The sequence below is a fragment of the Narcine bancroftii genome, chromosome 6 (assembly GCF_036971445.1).
Source record: "Narcine bancroftii isolate sNarBan1 chromosome 6, sNarBan1.hap1, whole genome shotgun sequence".
NCBI lineage: Eukaryota > Metazoa > Chordata > Chondrichthyes > Torpediniformes > Narcinidae > Narcine > Narcine bancroftii.
The window spans coordinates 185813581-185834977 of record NC_091474.1 but is presented as its reverse complement, the minus strand read 5'-3'; the positions used below and the strand labels follow the sequence as shown (position 1 = coordinate 185834977).

At 44.9% G+C, this 21397-nt stretch overlaps 2 protein-coding genes across 6 annotated transcripts in view; one reads left to right on the top strand and one right to left on the bottom strand.

The window, feature by feature from the left end:
* The window catches only part of LOC138736854 (protein LEG1 homolog), a 205760-nt gene extending 200218 nt beyond the window's left edge, over positions 1-5542 (bottom strand). For all 4 annotated transcript variants that reach the window (XM_069886968.1, XM_069886967.1, XM_069886969.1 and 1 more), the window contains exons 1-2: positions 5370-5542; positions 3704-3899 (exon numbers count right to left, since the gene is read on the bottom strand). Coding sequence is in view for 1 of the 4 variants with exons in the window: in XM_069886965.1 (XP_069743066.1) it covers positions 3704-3844 (141 nt within the window). In the remaining 3 variants the exon portion in view is untranslated. The remainder of the gene's footprint in view (positions 1-3703; positions 3900-5369) is intronic.
* The window catches only part of echdc1 (enoyl CoA hydratase domain containing 1), a 40199-nt gene continuing 24338 nt past the window's right edge, over positions 5537-21397 (top strand). Inside the window, exons 1-2 of one of the 2 annotated variants that reach the window (XM_069886971.1) lie at positions 5537-5867; positions 20200-20434. In XM_069886971.1, coding sequence (XP_069743072.1) covers positions 20212-20434 — 223 coding nt within the window. In that variant the 5' untranslated portion in view covers positions 5537-5867; positions 20200-20211. The remainder of the gene's footprint in view (positions 5868-20199; positions 20435-21397) is intronic. The other variant, XM_069886970.1, reaches the window with a different exon arrangement.

The following is a 21397-nucleotide window of genomic DNA, read 5'->3' as shown; positions in this document are numbered from 1 at the left end:
GGTCGCTGAATTACAGGAAGGATATAAACAGTATATAGACAATGCAGGGGAGAATGTTGCCACGGTTTCAGGGTTTGAGTTACAGGGAAAGGTTGAGCGGGTTGGAACTTTATTCTCTGGAGTGTAGACAGTTGAGGGGTGATTTGTTAGAGATATTCAAAATTATAAGGGGGAAAGGATCGTCAATATGGATAGGCTTTTTTCTCCGAGTAGAGGAGACTCAAACAAGAGGACATGGAGTGAGAATAAAAGGGGAAAAGTTTAAGGGAAACGAGGGGGAATTTCTTCACGCAAAGAGTGATGGGGGATATGGAATGAACTTCTGGCAGTGGTGGTAAAAGTGAGATTAATGTTAATATTCAAGGAAAGGTTGGATAGGTATATAGGAGAGGTGTGGAGGGTTATGGGCCAAATGACTAGTAGAGCCAAACTGGCCTGTTTCTGTGCTGTAAATGGTAATGTAATGCTGAGTTGGCAAGGAATCCATGAAGCTAAAATCCAGGGAACAAACAACAACTGAAAGAACTAAGACAATTTTGTATATTTGTCATCTGCAAGGATTTGTATGAATATTGTTTTCGTATTTCCCATTATATATATTCAGGGTACTCTGCCATAAATTGGGGAAATTCACAATCTATTTTTTCTGCTATTGAATTTTACCACATTTTAAACAAATGACAAAACCAGTATTTCTTTTTAAAATATTTTTATTGGGTTTAATATATAAATTTGCATACAAAATTCAATGAGATGTATAACCAATCATCTCAATAAATGTAAAGAAAATCAGAAAGAATAATGCAAGTGCCTATTCATATGAAAACAACAATTAACATTCTTAATGTACATAATTAAACACATTTACCAAATTATTTCATTTTTTAAAAAAGAGATAAAGAAAACTATTAAAACTAAACTAATTTCCACCCCCCCCCCCCCCCAATCAAAAGGAAGTCTGGAATCTGATAACAACCTCCAGGCATCAGACGGCAAACTCCCAGATTCTTCAGAGTTCTTAATTTTTCCAATCATAGTAGAATTCTGCATATTTACAAATTGAAATGTTCTGTCTTTAACATCTAATTTTCTCCAAGTGTAAGTAAGACATTACATCATGCAACCACTGTGCATGAGTAGGTGAAGAATTATCCTTCCATTTCAGTAAAATTGCTCATCTGGCCATCAGTGTAGTAAAAACTAAAACTTTTTCCTGAGTTGCAGACAGAGCTATATCTGGATCATATGAAAAACCAAGCAGCAAATAAAGGACAAGGCTCTATTTTGATTTTTAAAATCATGGATAAAGTTTGTAAAATGTCTTTCCAAAAAAAATCTAAATTTGGGTATTCCCAAAACATGTGGATCAGTGAAGCTTCAAAAATCTCTCAATAGCCATTTTTAAAATGTTTTCATACATTGTAAATTACTCCCTCTAGTGTTTATATATTTAACCAATTGCATGTTAGTAGAATATAATTTTATACATTTTGTCTTGGCTGCATACTTAATTCTGAAAAAAAAAACTTTTTATCAGTTTTGCACAACATTTTCCAGTTCAGCAAAACAAAACCACTGGCAATGTCCCCAGATAACAATGCTTCACACCAATAAATGATGTACCAAGACCTGCAAAGATGAGCTAAAATCTCAATGACCTCAGCCAATGTGTATTTTACCCTAGGATACTCATAACATACACTGATATTGTTTACAGGAAATTTCACCACAGGAAATATATTTTAAAATTACAGAGCAAACAAATGGGAAAGTATTGAGAGGAAACAGTGGTCAAAGATTGTAAAGTCTTTAAGAGGAAGGAGGCAAACAGAAGATGGACCTCTGGAGAGGTCAATAAATTAATAGGCCAAATTTGGAGTACTGTGTACAGTTTTGGTCACCAAATTATAGGAAAGATATAAACAAAATAGAGAGAGTGCAGAGAAGGTTCACGAGAATGTTGACAGGATTTCAGGGTTTGAGTTACAGGGAAAGGTTGTGCAGATTGGGGCTTTTTTCTCTGGAGCGTAGAAGATTGAGAGGGGACTTGATAGAGGTGTTTAAGATTTTGAAAGGGACAGACAGAGTAAATGTGGATAGGCTTTTTCAATTAAGAAAGGGGGAGATTCAAACTAGAGGACATGGTTTAAGATTGAAGGGGGAAAATTATAAGGGGAACATTATAAGGGGAACATGAGGGGAAATTTCTTTACGCAGAGGGTGGTGGGGATGTGGAATGAGCTTCCGGCAGATGTGGTCGAGGCGGGATCATTGCTTACATTTAAGGAAAGACTGGATCGTTACATGGATAGGAGGGGAACTAGAGGGGTATGGACCGGGTGCTGGTCAGTGGGACTAGGAGGGTGGGGATTTGCTATGGCATGGACTAGTAGGGCCGAACTGGCCTGTTCTGTGCTGTAAGTGATTATATGGTTATCAGTATTAATTAATATAAAAAAAATTGGGGAATAAAGCAACTAAAGTTGGTTCCCCAAGCAGAAACCATGCAACAAAAAAAATAGAAGCATTAAGTGTGACATGAAAGTGATAACAAGGGGTTAGGGATATGTATTCTGACAGTGAAGCTATGGGTGTGAACATGGGTTCAACAGTGTTTTTGTCCCACTTGTGAAAAATGTAATAGAATTTTACAAGCTAAACATTCACTAAAACCATTGAGTATTACTATGCAATGTGCTTGTTACCCAAGTATAATACAGGCCACACCTGCATCAGTTAACCTTCACAATGAAAGGCTCACTTCAGTACAAGAATAATATAAAATTGAGGTGCCAACCTGATGAAGCTGCAATAAAAGACTTGGCACACATTTGAATCGACCAGTGGTTCTCAACCTTTTTCTTTCCACTCGCATACCACCTATACCATAGGTGCTCTGTGATTAGTAAGGGATTGCTTAAGGTGGTATGTGAGTGGAAAGAAAAAGGTTGAAAACTACTGTTTTAATCATACTTAATTGGAGCTGTGAAACTGTACACATAAGGGGTCAAAGGAAAAGGGCCAATGACAATTTTTCTCAAGCAAAATATTTCAGTAATAATTAGGCCAAGAGCAGTGATTCTCAACCTTCCCTTCCCACTCACATACCACCTTAAGTTATCCCTTACTAATCACAGAGCACCGATGGCATAGGGATTACTTAGTGGTATGTGAGTGGAAAGAAAAAGGTTGAGAACCACTGGAGTAGACAGAAGTAAGCAATCGAATCTAGACATGAATTTTGGTGGACAATTAAACATTGATCAAGAGGAGGAGTACTAATGATGTTGGGTCCAACTAATGAAAATGTCAGTGTTTGCAACCATTTGCATTCAAATTCTGGACCTTGCCATTATTCAGCCATGTTCAAGTCTTATCGTCACACTCTTCATCCAATTCATTTCACTCCATGTAATATCAAGAAGTAGCTCAGAACACTGGAAACAGCAAAGGCTTCGAGACTAGGCCACTTTCTAGCTGTAGTAGAGTTGTGCTCCAGTGCAAGTCATACCTTCAGACAAGCTGTTCCTGCAATTACACCACTGACATCTATTTGACACTGTGGACAATTGTCCAGATATGCTGTGTTCACTAAAAGCAGACCGAATCCAAACTGGCTACCAACTACAATTAATTTACACCCAATCATCAGCCAAGTACTAGGAGGTTTTATTGACTATGATGTCAAACAGCCCTTACTCACCAATGCCAGGTTTTGGGTTGCTCCATTCCCACTGACGCCAGAACAAATTACAACTTTGCTCTGTGAGCTGAACATCCATACTGAAGTTCCACAGGGTCTAGGCCCAACCATCTTCAACTTCATCAATGATCTTCCTTCCATCAAAAGTGATGGCACTTGCTAATGACTGCACAACATTATGTTTCATTTGTAACTCCTGCAAATAAGCAGGCATACATGAATGCAGCAAAACAAAAGAAACATTCAGGCTGGTAAGTGGCACATTTTATTCATGGCACAAAATTGGCAATTTTTTCAGACAGTATAAATGAGGAAATAATAGGGGGCGGTAAGAAATGCATTGTAATAATGAGAATTTTGATTAGACAAAACCAAACATAGCTTTGAGGATGAATTCATAGTATATTTGATGATAATGACTTTATTGTCATACATATAAATAGAGAATTTGGAATGGTTTGTTGTGAAAGTAACTAGGGAAAAAAAACTTCACATCTGTTTTTTTACAAGATGGGATTAATTAATGATCTTAAAATAAAGGCTTTCAAAGTAAAGAGTATGGTAGAAATTAAAATTCAGTTTGACGATGGTGAACTTTAAATTTAAATGGAGGACAGAGTTGGCTAAAATGAATTGAGTAGCTCGATTACATGTTAGAATGGTGGAGCTGCTGTAACAAGGGGCTGAACCACCCATTTCTAATGCCGACAGTTCTGCACAGGCTTTAAACAGCTTATTAAAGGAGCGTGTCCACATTTAAGTACGACATTCTATAGTCACCGGGATGACCCTTGGTGACCTAGTGATGTAATTACATATCACCACAGAGCTGACGGTGTTTTATTTTAAAATCACGATGACAGTGTCTGTGCTCGGCCGCGGCCTTGATTGATTGCAGACTCCAGGAGAGAAGCGGACTGGTACAGGAACCAGAATCGGGGAGAAAGAGAAGCAGAGGATGCAATCCTATAGGACGGTGGACTAATGAGAGGCCCGCACAGGGTGTGGGCAACTTGCGGTGAGGAGACCGCCTCATAGAAACCAAGTGTCAGAGCCAGGATTCGAGAGGGTGTTGAGGGCAAGGGCTCCCAAAAGGCTTCAGGTGCTGAAGGCTTCCTGATCGTGTCGGAAGTTTGGATCAGGAGCTCGGAATTCCGATGGATTGAACAGGAGTCTGTCTGGCTATTGATACTGTAGAACGCTGGAGGTGAATCCACAATCAGTGATTGAAGGGATTCTCTTTTACTGTAGATACTAATGGCAACTTTTTGCCTTCTGGCAGGCAGAAGGCAATTTTGTTTAATATTACACATCCTGTACTATTGCATGACTGAAGGAGTTTTGAATTGTAGATCATCAATGGCAAGCAATTAAAGACCTATTTCATAACCCTTTACAAAGGTGTATTCCAGTGAGAAAGTCAGGCTTATTCAGAAGGATATCAGGCATAATTGCTGAGGAAGTGAGGATCGTATCATTGTAACAAATGGAAGAACACTGTCATGAAGGTTTTTGGTTACAGCCTCACTAAGTTTGAGACAGTCGCCCAGGGCAGGTGCAGTCTTGGTACCAGGAGAATGGTGTTGGTGGTCGAACCTGAAAATGGGTTCAATAGAAAGACATCCACCAGTCACTTTTTAAGTGACGCCAGAGATAATGTTCTTACCTGCCCTCTGAATAGGGTGAGCAAGCCACCCAGTGGAGCAAAACAAAATGGGATGGGCAATTTATAAAGACTGGATAATTAAGGAGTTATTTAACATTTTTCCTTGTTTCAGGGTCGAGTGACTCTTCGAAAGGACAACCGCGTCCAGCCAGCTCTCGTGTTGAGACAAGAGGGCGGGGCCAGCGGTGTGACATCACAATGGTGCCCTTGTCCGGGAGCTCCCAATGCACGGAACGTTCGATTGTCCGGTCGCGTTCCGGCGGGCTCCCTGAGCTCGGACCTCGGCTGGAAACTGGCCAATGGCAAAACGGGACGACAGCTGACCGAGAGGCTTCAGGAGGGGCACGTTTGACAAGCGAGGCGGCTTTTCGACTTGGTTGGGCTTGAACAGACGAGTTTAAGTCCGAGGTGTTGCCTCCCGGGTCTGGGTGCCTGTGGGAAAGCGGCCTCCGGGTGTGATCCTTGAAGGTCTTTGTACATTTTAAAATATATATCACGGTAAGAGTACGCATCACACTTTAAAGAGTGTCTTTCATTTGTTTGGGCGCAAAAACCTCTTGATTCGAGGCCTAATTATGTTTGTTACTTCATCCCTTCTGAGAACTAAGAGCGAGTGCTGCATTAACATACTGCATTAACTCCCATTAATTACATTTTGAATACATACAGATTGAAGATCAGGAAAATACTCTTTTAAGCATTGATATCCAAAGCAACAAAAGGTGGTAATTGGATGTGATTAAGGTTCTATGTGGAATTTATCATGTATGCAAAATGAGACGGGCAATGGAGAGAGGATGGGGAAGAGCGTGGCAGAATTTTAACGAAAGCTAGTGAAGTCGATATTAATGCCATCTGGATGGAGGGTGCCCAGTGGGAGATGAGGCGTTGTTCCTCCAATTTACTGATGGTCTGTCTAGCAGTATGAGACCATGGACAGACATGTCGGCAAGGGAGTGGGGTGGAGAATTGAAATGGGTGGCCACTGGGAGATCCGGGTTATTGCAGTGGACAGAGCGGAGGTGCTCAACAAAGTGATCTCCCAGTCTGCCTCTAGTCTCTCCAATTTAGTGAGAGCACTGGATGCAGTAGATGACCCCTGCAGTGAAATATTGCTTCATTTGGAAGAACTGTTTTGGGGCCCTGAATGGTGCTGAGGAAGGAGATGTGGGTGTAAATGGATCGTCTCCTGTGGTCTCAGGGATAGGTCCCAAGGGGACAATTGGTAGGGAGGGAGGAGTGGACAAGGGAGTGAGTCATGGAGGGAGTGGTCCCTGCAGAAGACAGAGCAGAGGAGAGGGGGAATACGTCTAGTAGTGGGATGATGTAGTAGGTGGTGGAAATGGAGGAGGATGTGTTGGATGCGGAGGGTGGTAGGTGTGGACAAGAGGAATCCTGTCCTTGTTGAATGTGGAGGCAGAGGGATCCAGGGCAGATGTGCAAGTAAAGGAGGATACTCTCTCTCTCTCTCTCTCTCTCTCTCTCTCTCTCTCTCTCTCTCTCTCTCTCTCTCTCTCTGTGGTGTTTATTGTCCTAATAAGTTTTTCTTCACTGCCTAAGAGATGTCTTCCTTTACTGTACCTTTGCTGCTCCTACAATTGAGGGGTTTCTACCATATCTCTATTTCTGGCATTTCTCTCATATTTTCCCTCAGTAAGTGGGATAACATTTTCTTTGTCCTTCTGTCACACCAGCTACACTTCAACAGATCATCCTAGTGTAATCCTGTGATAGTACAGATCTATCACCAATGTACATAGTGTATATAGTTACTGTATCTAGACTGTGCTTACAGTGATTGGCTGAGAGCTAAGCCACGCCTATTGTCTGGGCCTTAAAGGGTTGTGTCCCTAGCCAGGTCAGATCATTCCGGACTGGTCGGCCACCTGTGAAGAGCTCCTGTCTTTTGCTAATAAAAGCCTTGGTTTGGATCAACAAATCTTTGATTCTTTCAACGAGCTCTACAATTTTATTAGCAAAAAGAATTTTTTTTGAAAGGGATGGAGCATTTAACTTGGCCAGAAAAACTTGATACCGACCCACAGTCAGCTACAGCCTTCAAAGCCTTTAACTTCTGGCTGCTGAACTTTGAAAACTTCCTGAAATTCATTGAGGTGGAGGAGGATAACCAGCGTCTAACAGCATTGCTGTCTATGGTGTCCTTGAGAGTCTACGAGAACATCCAGGATGAGACCACTTACACCGCAGCCATAAAGGTACTGAAAGAACTGTATAATCAACCGGTGAACAGAGTTCATGCCCGGCTCGCGCTTGCTTCGAGGAAGCAACAGCCCGGCGAGTCCAACAGGGCATATTTACAAGTATTAAAGGTGTTGGGCAAGGACTGTAACTGTGTGGACAAAACTGCTGCCGAGATCACAAACGATCTCGTCCGGGATGCCTATGTGGCCGGGCTCCGATCGAACGAAGTGAGGCTGCGCTTGCTCGAACAAGGGGTAGAAACACTAGAGGACATGGCCCGGATTGCAATCACAATGGAGGATGCAGCCTTAAAGTCCACCGAGCTCTCAAGGGACTGGACCCCTCGTTCTGATGTGAATAGAGTGCCCTTCTACCCTACCACCCCCTGAGATACTGACGGCCTGTCGGCTGCTGCTACCCTGCCCCGTGAGAACCCAAAATGTTATTTCTGCGGGAGGGACAAGCACAGCAGGTCCCAGTGCCCAGCAAGAAAAGCCAGGTGCCCGAAGTGCCTTAAAAAGGGCCACTTTGCTGCAGTCTGTAGGTCTAAAATGGCCGCCAGCAAACACAGTGCCTCGTGTGAAGCCCAACCGCCACTATCCCATTCAAACTCTTCTTCCCCAGAGCTCTCGTCCAATGAGAGCGAGGGCTCCCCTGCACGGCAACACCTGACGTCACGGAGACGCCAAACCTGGAAGGGGCAGCCCACCCTCGCAACCATGGTGTTGGCCCGCCTCTTGCCCCCGTGCGGAACACTCGACCCGGCCTCGGTCCCGACTGTGGCAACCGCTGCTGCTGCCGCCGCCACAGCCACCTCCGCGGCCAACCAGGTACTCACCCTAGCGTCCATCGCCGACGACCGCCGGGGCCCGACCGCCGCGACTGATGACCTACCCACCGTCAACCGTGAGCAACTACAAACCCCACTACTTACCTTTCATCCACCGACGCAGCCACAACAGCACTTCCGGGAGTTCCCCCAACCTGCTCCTCCAGCGTTGACTACGTCATCCCGTTGTGTGACATCATCACGCAAAACTCCCCTGTCAACTGCTTCAATAAGACTAAACCAGCAATGCTCTCATCCCCTCACCAGAGCAATGGAACTGATTAAAGTGCATGGACACTACACCAATTGCTTATTTGACTCTGGGTCAACTGACAGTTTTATCCAGCCAGATCTGGCCCTTCGTTGGAGACTTGACATTATCCCCACTATCCAGAGGATCTCATTAGCGACGAGGTCGCACTCGACTGGGATAAAGGGGTATTGCATCGCCACGCTGGAAGTACAGGGCGTAACGGTCACCCACTTCAAATTATTCGTCCTTCCCCAATTGTGCGCCCCAGTGTTGCTGGGATTAGACTTTCAGTGTCAGTTCCGAACGGTGTCCCTACACTTTGGTGGACCCCACGCCCCCCTCTCGGTCTGCCATCGCCCCACCCCCGAAGCACCCAAGCAACCCGCCCCCGTGCCCCAGGGCCAATCCTGCGGCCTTTCCACACTCCGGATTGCCCCGCCAGCACTCTTCGCAAACCTCACCCCTGGCTGGAAGCCTGTGGCCACCAAAAGTCGGCAATATAGTTACGAAAACAGGCAATTCATTAGGAATGAGGTGCGTAGATTGCTGGATGAGGGCATCATCGAACCCAGTTCAAGCCCCTGGAGAGCCCAAGTGGTGGTTGTCAAGAACGGGGAAAAACTACGGATGGTGTTCGACTATAGCCAGACCATTAACCGCTTCACGCTCCTGGATGCGTACCCCCTGCCACGCATCACGGATGTGGTGAACCAGATCGCCCAATACCGCATATTCTCCACCATTGACCTACGTTTGGCCTACCACCAGCTCCCGATCCGCTGCGAGGACCAACCATTTCAGGGCCTTTGAAGCGAATGGGCGGCTATATCAATATTTCAGGGTACCATTCGGGGTCACGAATAGTGTCGCGGTCTTCCAGCGGGAAATGGACCGGATGGTGGACCAGAACGGGCTAACCGCTACCTTCCCATATCTGGACAATATCACCATCTGCGGCCACGACACGCAGGACGACGACGCCAACCTAGACAAATTTCTTCAAACTGCCCGTCGGCTGAACCTGACTTACAATTTGGACAAGTGTGTCTTCCGTACCACATGACTCGCTATTCTAGGTTGCGTGGTGGAGAATGGGATAGTCATGCCAGATCCTGACTGCATGCATCCCCTAATGGACTTACCCCCCCCCCCCCCCATACCCAAAAAGCGCTCAAACACTGCCTGGGCCTTTTCTCGTATTACGCCCAATGGGTTCCACACTACGCCGACAAGGCGCGTCCTCTTATCAAGACCACCTCCTTTCCCCTCTCGACCGAAGCCAGAGCGGCTTTCGACCGAATCAAATCCGACATCGACGCTGCACCCAATCGATAAGTTACTGTATCTAGACTGTGCTTACAGCGATTGGCTGAGAGCTAAGCCACGCCTAATGTCTGGGTCTTAAAGGGTTGTGTCCCTAGCCAGGTCGGATCATTCCGGACTGGTCGGCCACCTGTGAAGAGCTCCTGTCTTTTGCCAATAAAAGCCTTGGTTTGGATCAACAAGTCTTTGGTTCTTTCGACGAGCTCTACAATTTTATTAGCAAAAAGAATTTTTTTTGAAAGGGATGGAGCATTTAACTCGGCCAGAAAAACTCGATATCGACCCACAGTCAGCTACAGCCTTCAAAGCCTTTAACTTCTGGCTGCTGAACTTTGAAAACTTCCTGAGACTCATTGAGGTGGAGGAGGATAACCAGCGTCTAACAGCATTGCTGTCTATGGTGTCCTTGAGAGTCTACGAGAACATCCAGGATGAGACCACTTACACTGCAGCCATAAAGGTACTGAAAGAACTGTATAATCAACCGGTGAACAGAGTTCATGCCCGGCTCGTGCTTGCTTCGAGGAAGCAACAGCCCGGCGAGTCCAGCAGGGCATATTTACAAGTATTAAAGGCGTTGGGCAAGGACTGTAACTGTGTGGACAAAACTGCTGCCGAGATCACTAGCGACCTCGTCCAGGATACCTATGTGGCCGGGCTCCGATCGAACGAAGTGAGGCTGCGCTTGCTCGAGCAATGGGTAGAAAAACTAGAGGACGTAGCCCGGATTGCAATCGCAATGGAGGATGCAGCCTTAAAGTCCACCGAGTTCTCTAGGGACAGGACCCCACGTCCTGATGTGAGTAGAGTGCCCTTCTACCCTACCACTGATGGCCTGTCGGCTGCTGCTACCCTGCCCCCTGCGAACCCAAAATGTTATTTCTGCGGGAGGGACAAACACAGCAGGTCCCAGTGCCCAGCAAGAAAAGCCAGGTGCCAGAAGTGCCTTAAAAAGGGCCACTTTGCTGCAGTCTGTAGGTCTAAAATGGCCGCCGGCAAACACAGTGCCTCGTGTGAAGCCCAACTGCCACTATCCCATTCAAACTCTTCTTCCCCAGAGCTCTCGTCCAATGAGAGCGAGGGCTCCCCTGCACGGCAATGCCTGACGTCACGGAGACGCCAAATCCAGAAGGGGCAGCCCACCCTCGCAACCATGGTGTTGGCCCGCTTCTCGCCCCCGTGCGGAACACTCGACGCTGCTGCCGCTGCCACAGACACCCCCGGGGCCGACGCTACCACTGCTGCTACCGCCGCCACAGCCATCCCCGCGGCCAACCAAGTACTCACCCTAGCGTCCATCGCCAACGACCGCCAGGGCCCGACCGCTGCGACCAACGACCTACCCACCGCCAATCGCGAGCAACTACAAACCCAACTACTTACCATTCACCCACCGACACCGCCACAACAGCACTTCCGGGAGGTCCTCCAACCTGCTCCTCGAGCGTTGACTACGTCATCCCGTTGCGTGACGTCATCCCGTTGTGTGACGTCATCACGCGAAACTCCCCTGTCAACTCCTTCAATAACACTAAACCAGCAATTCTCTCATCCCCTCACCAGAGCAATGGAACTGATTAAAGTGCATGGACACTACACCAATTGCTTATTTGACTCTGGGTCAACTGACAGTTTTATCCAGCCAGATCTGGCCCTTCGTTGGAGACTTGACATTATCCCCACTATCCAGAGGATCTCATTAGCGACGAGGTCGCACTCGACTGGGATAAAGGGGTATTGCATCGCCACGCTGGAAGTACAGGGCGTAACGGTCACCCACTTCAAATTATTCATCCTTCCCCAATTGTGCGCCCTAGTGTTGCTGGGATTAGACTTTCAGTGTCAGTTCCGAACGGTGTCCCTACACTTTGGGTGACCCCACGCCCCCCTCTCGGTCTGCCATCGCCCCACCCCCGAAGCACCCGAGCAACCCGTCCCCGTGCCCCGGGGCCAATCCTGCGGCCTTTCCACACTCCGGATTGCCCCGCCAGCACTCTTCGCAAACCTCACCCCTGGCTGGAAGCTTGTGGCCACCAAAAGTCGGCAATGTAGTTACAAAAACAGGCAATTCATTAGGAGTGAGGTGCGTAGATTGCTGGATGAGGGCATTATCGAACCCATTTCAAGCCCCTGGAGAGCCCAGGTGGTGGTTGTCAAGAATGGGGAAAAACTACGGATGGTGGTCGACTATAGCCAGACCATTAACCGCTTCACGCTCCTGGATGCGTACCCCCTGCCACGCATCACGGATGTGGTGAACCAGATCGCCCAATACCGCATTTTCTCCACCATTGACCTACGTTCGGCCTACCACCAGCTCCTGATCCGCTGCGAGGACCGACCATTCACGCCCTTTGAAGCGAATGGGCAGCTATATCAATTTCTCAGGGTATCATTCGGGGTTACGAATGGTGTCGCGGTCTTCCAGCAGGAAATGGACAGGATGGTGGACCAGAACGGGCTAACTGCTACCTTCCCGTATCTGGACAATATCGCCATCTGCGGCCACGACACGCAGGATCACGACGCCAACCTAGACAAATTTCTTCAAACTGCCCGTCGGCTGAACCTGACTTACAATTTGGACAAGTGTGTCTTCCGGACCACACGACTCGCTATTCTAGGTTGCGTGGTGGAGAACGGGACAGTCATGCCAGATCCTGACCGCATGCATCCCCTAATGGACCTAACCCCCCCCCCCCCATACCCAGAAAGCTCTCAAACGCTGCCTGGGCCTTTTCTCGTATTACGCCCAATGGGTTCCACACTACGCCGACAAGGCGCGTCCTCTTATTAAGACCACCTCCTTTCTCCTCTCGACCGAAGCCACAGTGGCTTTCGATCGAATCAAATCCGACATCGCTGCTGCGACGCTGTACGCGATCGATGAGTCTGTCCCGTTTCAAGTCGAGAGCGATGCATCCGACTTCGCCTTGGCAGCCACCTTGAACCAAGCCGGTCGGCCTGTAGCCGCCTTCTCCAGAACCCTCCAGGGTCCGGAGAGTAGACACTCCTCGGTCGAGAAGGAGGCCCAGGCCATAGTTGAAGCGGTGCGTCGTTGGAGACATTACCTCACTGGGAGGCACTTTACACTGTTGACTGATCAACGCGCGGTCTCCTTCATATTCAGCAACACCAAGCGTGGTAAGATAAAAAACGACAAAATCGCCAGATGGAGAATTGAACTCTCCACCTTTAACTGTGACATCCTGTACCGGCCTGGTAAGCTCAACGACCCGCCTGACGCGCTCTCCAGGGGGACGTGCGCCAGCATACAGATGGACAGACTACAGAAACTCCATGAGGCGCTCTGTCATCCAGGGGTCACTAGGTTTGCCCACTTTGTGAAGGCGCGCAACCTACCCTATACAGTCGAGGAGTTCCGCTCCATTACCCGAGCCTGTTCGGTGTGCGCTGAATGCAAGCCCCACTTCTTCCGTCCGAATAACTCCCACGTTATCAAGGCCACCCGCCCCTTCGAGCGCCTTAGCGTAGACTTTAAGGGGCCCCTACCGTCGACCAACCGTAATACCTACATCCTTACGGCCATCGACGAGTACTCCCGCTTCCCGTTCGCTGTGCCCTGCCCAGACACCACTGCCACCTCAGTGATAACAGGCCCTTCACAGTATTTTCGCCATCTTCGGGTACCCCAATTCCATCCACAGTGATAGGGGGTCCTCATTCATGAGCGCAGAGCAGCAACAGTACCTTCTGGAGTGTGGTATCTCTTCAAGCAGGACCATAAGCTATAACCCACGCGGTAACGGCCAGGTCGAGAGGGAGAATGCCACCATATGGAGAGCTGTTACACTGGCTCTCCGGTCTAAAGGTCTCCCCACCTCTCACTGGCAGGAGGTTCTCATTAGTGCCTTACACTCCATCCGCTCCCTCCTATGTACTGCAACAAATGCCACCCCCCACGAAAGGATGTTCCTTTTCCCGAGGAAATCCGAATCAGGAACCACTGTACCGGCATGGCCCACTGTCCCTGGCCCCGTCCTTTTGCGACGCCACGTCCGGCACTCAAAGAACGACCCCTTGGTCGACCGAGTGACTCTACTCCACGCAAACCCACATTACGCCTACGTTGAGTTCCCAGACAGGCGGGAGGACACTGTTTCGGTGCGGGACCTAGCTCAGGACGCGGTAGACCCAGCAAACCCCCCAACCCAACCTTCCCCAACTCTTTATTCCCCAGGCCCCGTGCCGCAACAGAAGGACCAACAGCACCCCAACGACCCGGGCCACCCTGCCGACAACACTACTGGGGAATTGAGCGACGGAGCAGTCGCACCCGACGAGCCCGCTGGCGACACCACTCCAGCGACCCCAATCCCGGCACCACAGCGGTCACGCCGGATGGTCAGACCCCCTGACCGCTACAGTCCTTGACCTACCCCTTCCTTTCATTCTCTCCCTCATTTTTGTTTTTTTTTCCCAGGGTCAGTTCTCCAAGAAGGGGTGAATGTGATAGTACAGATCTATCACCAATGTATATAGTGTATATAGTTACTGTATCTAGACTGTGCTTATAGTGATTGGCTGAGAGCGAAGCCATACCTATTGTCTGGGCCTTAAAGGGTTGTGTCCCTAGCCAGGTCGGATCATTCCGGACTGGTCGGCCACCTGTGAAGAGCTCCTGTCTTTTGCTAATAAAAGCCTTGGTTTGGATCAACAAGTCTTTGATTCTTTCAACGAGCTCTACAAATCCACATGTAGATTGGATAGCTGCTTTGCCACAAGGGTGATAAGCTTCCATTGCCCTGTCATTTCTACATACTACTCCCACTCTAATCCCTCTCATTTTTCCCACAAAACCCAAACTAAGTGCAAAGAACAACATTCCAAATATTGATTTGCAGTGCTAAGGATTTAACGTTGAATTCACTAATTTTAGATAAGCAGTCTTTCTCTTCCAATTTTTTTTAGTTTTATAGAACAAGAACTTATTATATAGAGAACACAAGGTTGCCAAATATGAAGAATATCATTATTGTTTTATTTTTAGCAATGTACTTGTATACCGCTTCCCCATTCAATGTTGTCGGAATGACAAAAAAAGGGGGAAAAAAAAATTAAAGAACTCTTTAAACCCCCCCCCCCCCCAGAACTAAAAAAACCTGGAATATTTTGACATAGAATTAAAGGTAGAACAGTTCTGCTGAATCTATAAAACTGAAGGAGAAATGATGTACATAAATAATTACATTAAATGATCAAGACAAACAGATTTAAGGAACACTAAAATAGTCCCTAAAAGGACTCCAGATTTCTTGAAAATTGATGTTAGTATGCAATGAGGAACACCTGATTTTTTTCTGAATGAAAGCAAGACGTTTCATAACCACTGAGTACTAGTGGATGGAACAAGATATTTCCATCTAAGTAGAATAGCTCTTCATGCCATAAGAGTTATAAATAGTATGACAATGATCAGATGAAAATAATACCTCATTAAACCTGTTAAAGGATTAGTTCAAGATTAACATGTAATATTATTGACAAAACACGAAAAATCTCCCTCCACTGAGGTTCAAGAATTCGACGTGTATCAAGGTTGCTTCTCCGTCGCTACATCACATTGGGAATTCGGATCAGGAAATATACGGGATAGTTTGTCTTTAGACATGCAAGTCTGATGTACAACCGTGAAATGAATAAGAGAGTGTCAAGCATGTAGTGAAGAAGTGTTAACTAATTTAAAAATCAAATCCCAATTTTTGACTGAGATAGAAAACTATAGACCATGCTCTTTTAATCTTATTGAGAGAAATTTTTGAAAGCGTATCATATAAAGATTATTAAACCCTTCTGGGAGGGTTGCAATTTGAAAATTGCATCCAGCATGTTAGTTTCACAACTCATGGTAAAAATTTGGTAATTGACCTGTTTTTTAAAAAGAAATTATGATCTGCAAGTATTAAAAAAAAAGTGAATTTGGTAAATTAAACTTCGCTGATAACTGTTCAAAAGACATGAGCCAGCTGAACAAACAAGTCTCAAAATCACTGAATACCATTATTATACCAATTGACAAACGTCGAATCGTATAAAGGAGGAGGAAATGTATAATTAGATGGCATAAAACTTGATGAGGAAAAACCTTTTAAATCAAAAAGAAATTTCCTGAATTGAAACCAGATACCCAAGGAATGTTTTATTACAGGGCTGTGTATCATTCTGTTAACTTTAGCTAAAGAAAAAGGAAGTGCTACTCCTAAAATGGATAAACCTGAAAGTTTCTCAGCCAATCTCAATTCCAAAAAGTCCCAAACTGGATGGTCCAATCTATTAAAATATTGAATGCAAAACAAGATTTAAAACAAAAAATTGATTGCCCAGTAACAGTATCTAAAATTTGGCCTCCATTCCTTTAAGATTTCTGCAAATGAAGCTTATTCAGCCAAGGTAGTTTGTTTTGCCAATTATGGGAAGATAAAATAGTCAAGGGAATAAAAAAAAACAATTTGGAGATGAAGACTGGAATGTATAAAAAAGATATAAAAATAAAATAATTTAATAGAGTTACTATGACTAATGAAATAGAGAAAGTGACCATCTGGACAATGCTTAAATTGTTTTATTAAATTAAGAAAATTTTCCTTAAATTAATGTTTGTGGCTTTTGGTGACTATAATTCCAAGATAAGTAAACTGATCCTTAACAAACTCTAAGAAAGCTTTAAGTGTATCCCATAATGTCAAATTTGAAACCTCATCCAAAGCGTTCATTTAAAAAAAAAACGAATATAATTTGTTCATCCAGAAAATTCAAAAGTTCTTTAATCTGAAAGCAATATCAAGTTCAAATGCCAGTGTTTGTTACTTTGAAGTATATCAGGAAAATTAAATATCAAAGATATAGGAGGATGATTAGTCTTGATATTTACACAAATTGACAAAAGGGACAAGTTGGTTATTGATTTCTTTTTTGCAAAAAAGTATTCAATCCTAGTATAGGTCTGGTAAACATGACAAAAGCAAAAATAGTCTCTATTCTTGTTTTGTAAAGCATTCACAATACCATTTTGCAGCAAGGAAAGATGAATAAACATAGCTGACTTTTTTAAAACAGCAGAATTAGGGGAAGACTTATCAATCACTGGATCCATCCAACAATTAGTCTCCTCCCATTATCAAAACTTATTCATTCAAATCAGCTAGTAAAGATAAAAAAGTCACTGAAAGAAACCTGGATTATTGAAGTTAGGTGTGTAAACATTAACAAATAACACCTTCCTATTGTGCCATATTACCAGATACAATTAAATATTGGCCATTAGAATAAGCAGTAATTTTATGATGAACTAAAGGGACCAAGACCTCACCAAAGCCTTCGACACCGTGAGCAGGAAAGGGCTTTGGCAAATACTAGAGCGCATCGGATGTCCCCCAAAGTTCCTCAACATGATTATCCAACTGCACGAAAACCAACAAGGTCGGGTCAGATACAGCAATGAGCTCTCTGAACCCTTCTCCATTAACAATGGCGTGAAGCAAGGCTGTGTTCTCGCACCAACCCTCTTTTCAATCTTCTTCAGCATGATGCTGAACCAAGCCATGAAAGACCCCAACAATGAAGACGCTGTTTACATCCGGTACCGCACGGATGGCAGTCTCTTCAATCTGAGGCGCCTGCAAGCTCACACCAAGACACAAGAGAAACTTGTCCGTGAACTACTCTTTGCAGATGATGCCGCTTTAGTTGCCCATTCAGAGCCAGCTCTTCAGCGCTTGACGTCCTGCTTTGCGGAAACTGCCAAAATGTTTGGCCTGGAAGTCAGCCTGAAGAAAACTGAGGTCCTCCATCAGCCAGCTCCCCACCATGACTACCAGCCCCCCCACATCTCCATCGGGCACACAAAACTCAAAACGGTCAACCAGTTTACCTATCTCGGCTGCACCATTTCATCAGATGCAAGGATCGACAATGAGATAGACAACAGACTCGCCAAGGCAAATAGCGCCTTTGGAAGACTACACAAAAGAGTCTGGAAAAACAACCAACTGAAAAACCTCACAAAGATAAGCGTATACAGAGCCGTTGTCATACCCACACTCCTGTTGGGCTCCGAATCATGGGTCCTCTACCGGCACCACCTACGGCTCCTAGAACGCTTCCACCAGCGTTGTCTCCGCTCCATCCTCAACATCCATTGGAGCGCTCACACCCCTAACGTCGAGGTACTCGAGATGGCAGAGGTCGACAGCATCGAGTCCACGCTGCTGAAGATCCAGCTGCGCTGGATGGGTCACGTCTCCAGAATGGAGGACCATCGCCTTCCCAAGATCGTATTATATGGCGAGCTCTCCACTGGCCACCGTGACAGAGGTGCACCAAAGAAAAGGTACAAGGACTGCCTAAAGAAATCTCTTGGTGCCTGCCACATTGACCACCGCCAGTGGGCTGATAACGCCTCAAACCGTGCATCTTGGCGCCTCACAGTTTGGCGGGCAGCAGCCTCCTTTGAAGAAGACCGCAGAGCCCACCTCACTGACAAAAGGCAAAGGAGGAAAAACCCAACACCCAACCCCAACCAACCAATTTTCCCTTGCAACCGCTGCAATCGTGTCTGCCTGTCCCGCATCGGACTGGTCAGCCACAAACGAGCCTGCAGCTGACGTGGACTTTTTACCCCCTCCATAAATCTTCGTCCGCGAAGCCAAGCCAAAGAAGAAAGGGACCAAGAAATCAATAAAAATTGAGAACACCTCTGGTTTTATTATCAAACATTGAATGAAATTGTTGACCCTTCCAGAACTTTTGAGCAAAATTGGTCACAAATCTTGGTTAACCCATTATGTATTTTCAGCATATTCTGTTTTATTTTTGATTTCTATCTTTTTCAGTGAAACTTCATTTAAGTTTAATATTTCAAAATTCCTAGTTCTGATTTTTTTTAAAATCTTATTGACCTGAAATGCTAACTAGTTTTTCTGGTTCTCAGCATTTAAGCAGAACTATTTTTTGTAACATTTTGAAGAATGGCTTTGCCTGATGTGGAGATATGTTTGGTAAGATTTTTTAACTGCAACCAGGAATAAGTATCTTGTTGTAGGCAATTTGGATACATTGCAGTGTCTTCCATCTGTATAACTTGGTTAAAATGAGATTAGATCATATTGAGCAGCTATTCTCAATGGGGGCCACAGGACCTTTGAATAAAACCTTTGTTTTCTTTTTATCTCATTTATGCAACATAATTTTTTATATACAGGTACATGATCCTTTATCTGGACATCTAAAATCCAGAAAGCTCCAAAATCCAGCAAGTGGGGACCGATGGCACAATTTGGGTGGGCTTTCCGAAATCTGGAACACACTGTCCCCCAAGGGTTCCGGATAAAGGATCATGTACCTGTAGTAGGTAGGAGAGAAGTATGGAAGAAACCAAAACTTGATTACTTCACAGGGGACTGGCCCCATAAACCTTGAGCAGAGTCATAATGGGTCCATAGCCATAAAAAGGCTGAGAATGGCTTGGATAGAGAATACACCTTCCTGATGCAAGAATTTAATCTTAAAAGAAATGAGTGAAGAAACATGGAAACCATTTATTTACTTTCGTGGGCTATAACTGGCATTATTCTATGAATTAACTCTTCCTTTCCAGAAATAAAGTAATTCTTGCCGTTTTTGGACTGGAGCTATGTTTTGAACTATTCGACAGATCCTCAGGATAGGCTGCTCAGTTTTTAAAATTTTTTTTAGTAGATTAGTTTGGAATTTCTTTATAAATATTTATTTATCTCTTATTTGTTAGGAGAATTATTTCTAACATCACATTTTCACACTTGAATTTGTATATGATACTTATTGACTTGGACATACCATTTTAATTGTGTTATTTCTATTCTTGTGTGTATTTTATAAAATGTTAGTTAAAATATTGAAATAGAAAACAAATGATTGTTAGAGATTAATTTAATAAAAGAAATTAGTGGGGGCACCCATTCTCAAGTTCATTGACTGGGTATTATCATAACAATATTTTATGAAGTTATTTTCTGATTTCTGTTCACCAAAATACAGCAAAAAGAAATTGATCTATTTTGCAAGTAAAATAGCTGAATTTTCAGCCTGCAATTTATTTTAGAGAGCAGAAAAAGTGGGGTGGACGGGGGGGGGGGGGGGGGGGGCGGGGGGTGTTGGGCGTGGGGGGGTGGGGGGTTGGGGGAGGAGAGAGAAAATAAAAACCTTGATTATTTATTTCTTTTCAGCATTGAGTCGAAATGGTTATGCTCTGCATCTACAAGTGTGTGCTTTGCACTATGAGGAAGCAACTATTACAACAGAGTAGGCTGTCCACGTATTCCTCTGTCTACAGAGTAAATGAAGGTGATATCAAGGGAAAACTTGAGCAGCTCCATGGAGGATCTATTGATTTGCGGAAAGATCAAAATGGGATTGCGACTATGACCATAAACCACCCTGAACGAATGAATGCTTTTTCAGGTAGGATACTGTTATTTTCTGACGAGGAGCACAGACTGACAATCAGTTCATCTGCTTCTCAGAAAATTGTTCTTGTTTCTTATTTATCTGAGGTGGCAGGGGTGGGGGTGGGTGGGGGGTGGAGGTCTCACTTCCAGGTAAAGCATTGTGTCAAAATGTAAAGGGACAGGTTAATAAATGGCTTTCTGCTTCTCGGTCAGTTGGTTTCTGACTTTTCTCCTGTGCACTGGATGTGGAAATCAAGAAATAAGTTCAAGGTTCTGATCTCCTGTTCTGTCATTAAACTCACTGCTGAATCTAACAGCAAAACATGGGAGGTCTCTTGTCTTTGCATCAGAGGTTTCTGCCTTAAGTAGTAAAACTCCTTTAATTTCAATTATTGATTTTAAAAGAAGAGATTTGTGCTTTGTCTACTTTGCTTTATTTGAATTAATTAATTTCTAGTTTAAGGTATTTCTTTCTTAGATCTATTTGAACTATTTTTTGAACATCTCAGATTAGAAAGGACATTTAAAATAATTTTAAATGTCCTATGACTGCAGTGATGGGTTGGCTTTTGGGGCCCCAGGCCACTCAGTTCTCCTGAGCTACAAAAGAGAGGTACAGGCATGGGAAAAGGTCAGGGTGGGGGTAGAGGTGAGATGGTCTGGGATGGCAAGGTGGTCCATTTTAGTTTCTGATTCTGCACGTGAAATTATGACAACCCAAAAATCTTCAGGTCAATCTGAAGACATTGTTCTCTTCACTTTATTCCCTTTTTTCAAGGAAAAAGATTGAGCTTTTAAGAAACCTAGTAATTCATTGCATATCAGTGAGGCGAGGGAATTATCAGAGGTTCAAAATAATCTTGGTAAGGAAACCACGATGAAAAATCCCAGCAACTAGTTAGGATAGTTTAGTTGCTGGAACTTTTCAGCTGAGAGTTGAAAGGAGAGCTTTGTACTTCTCATCATAGAGTTCTGC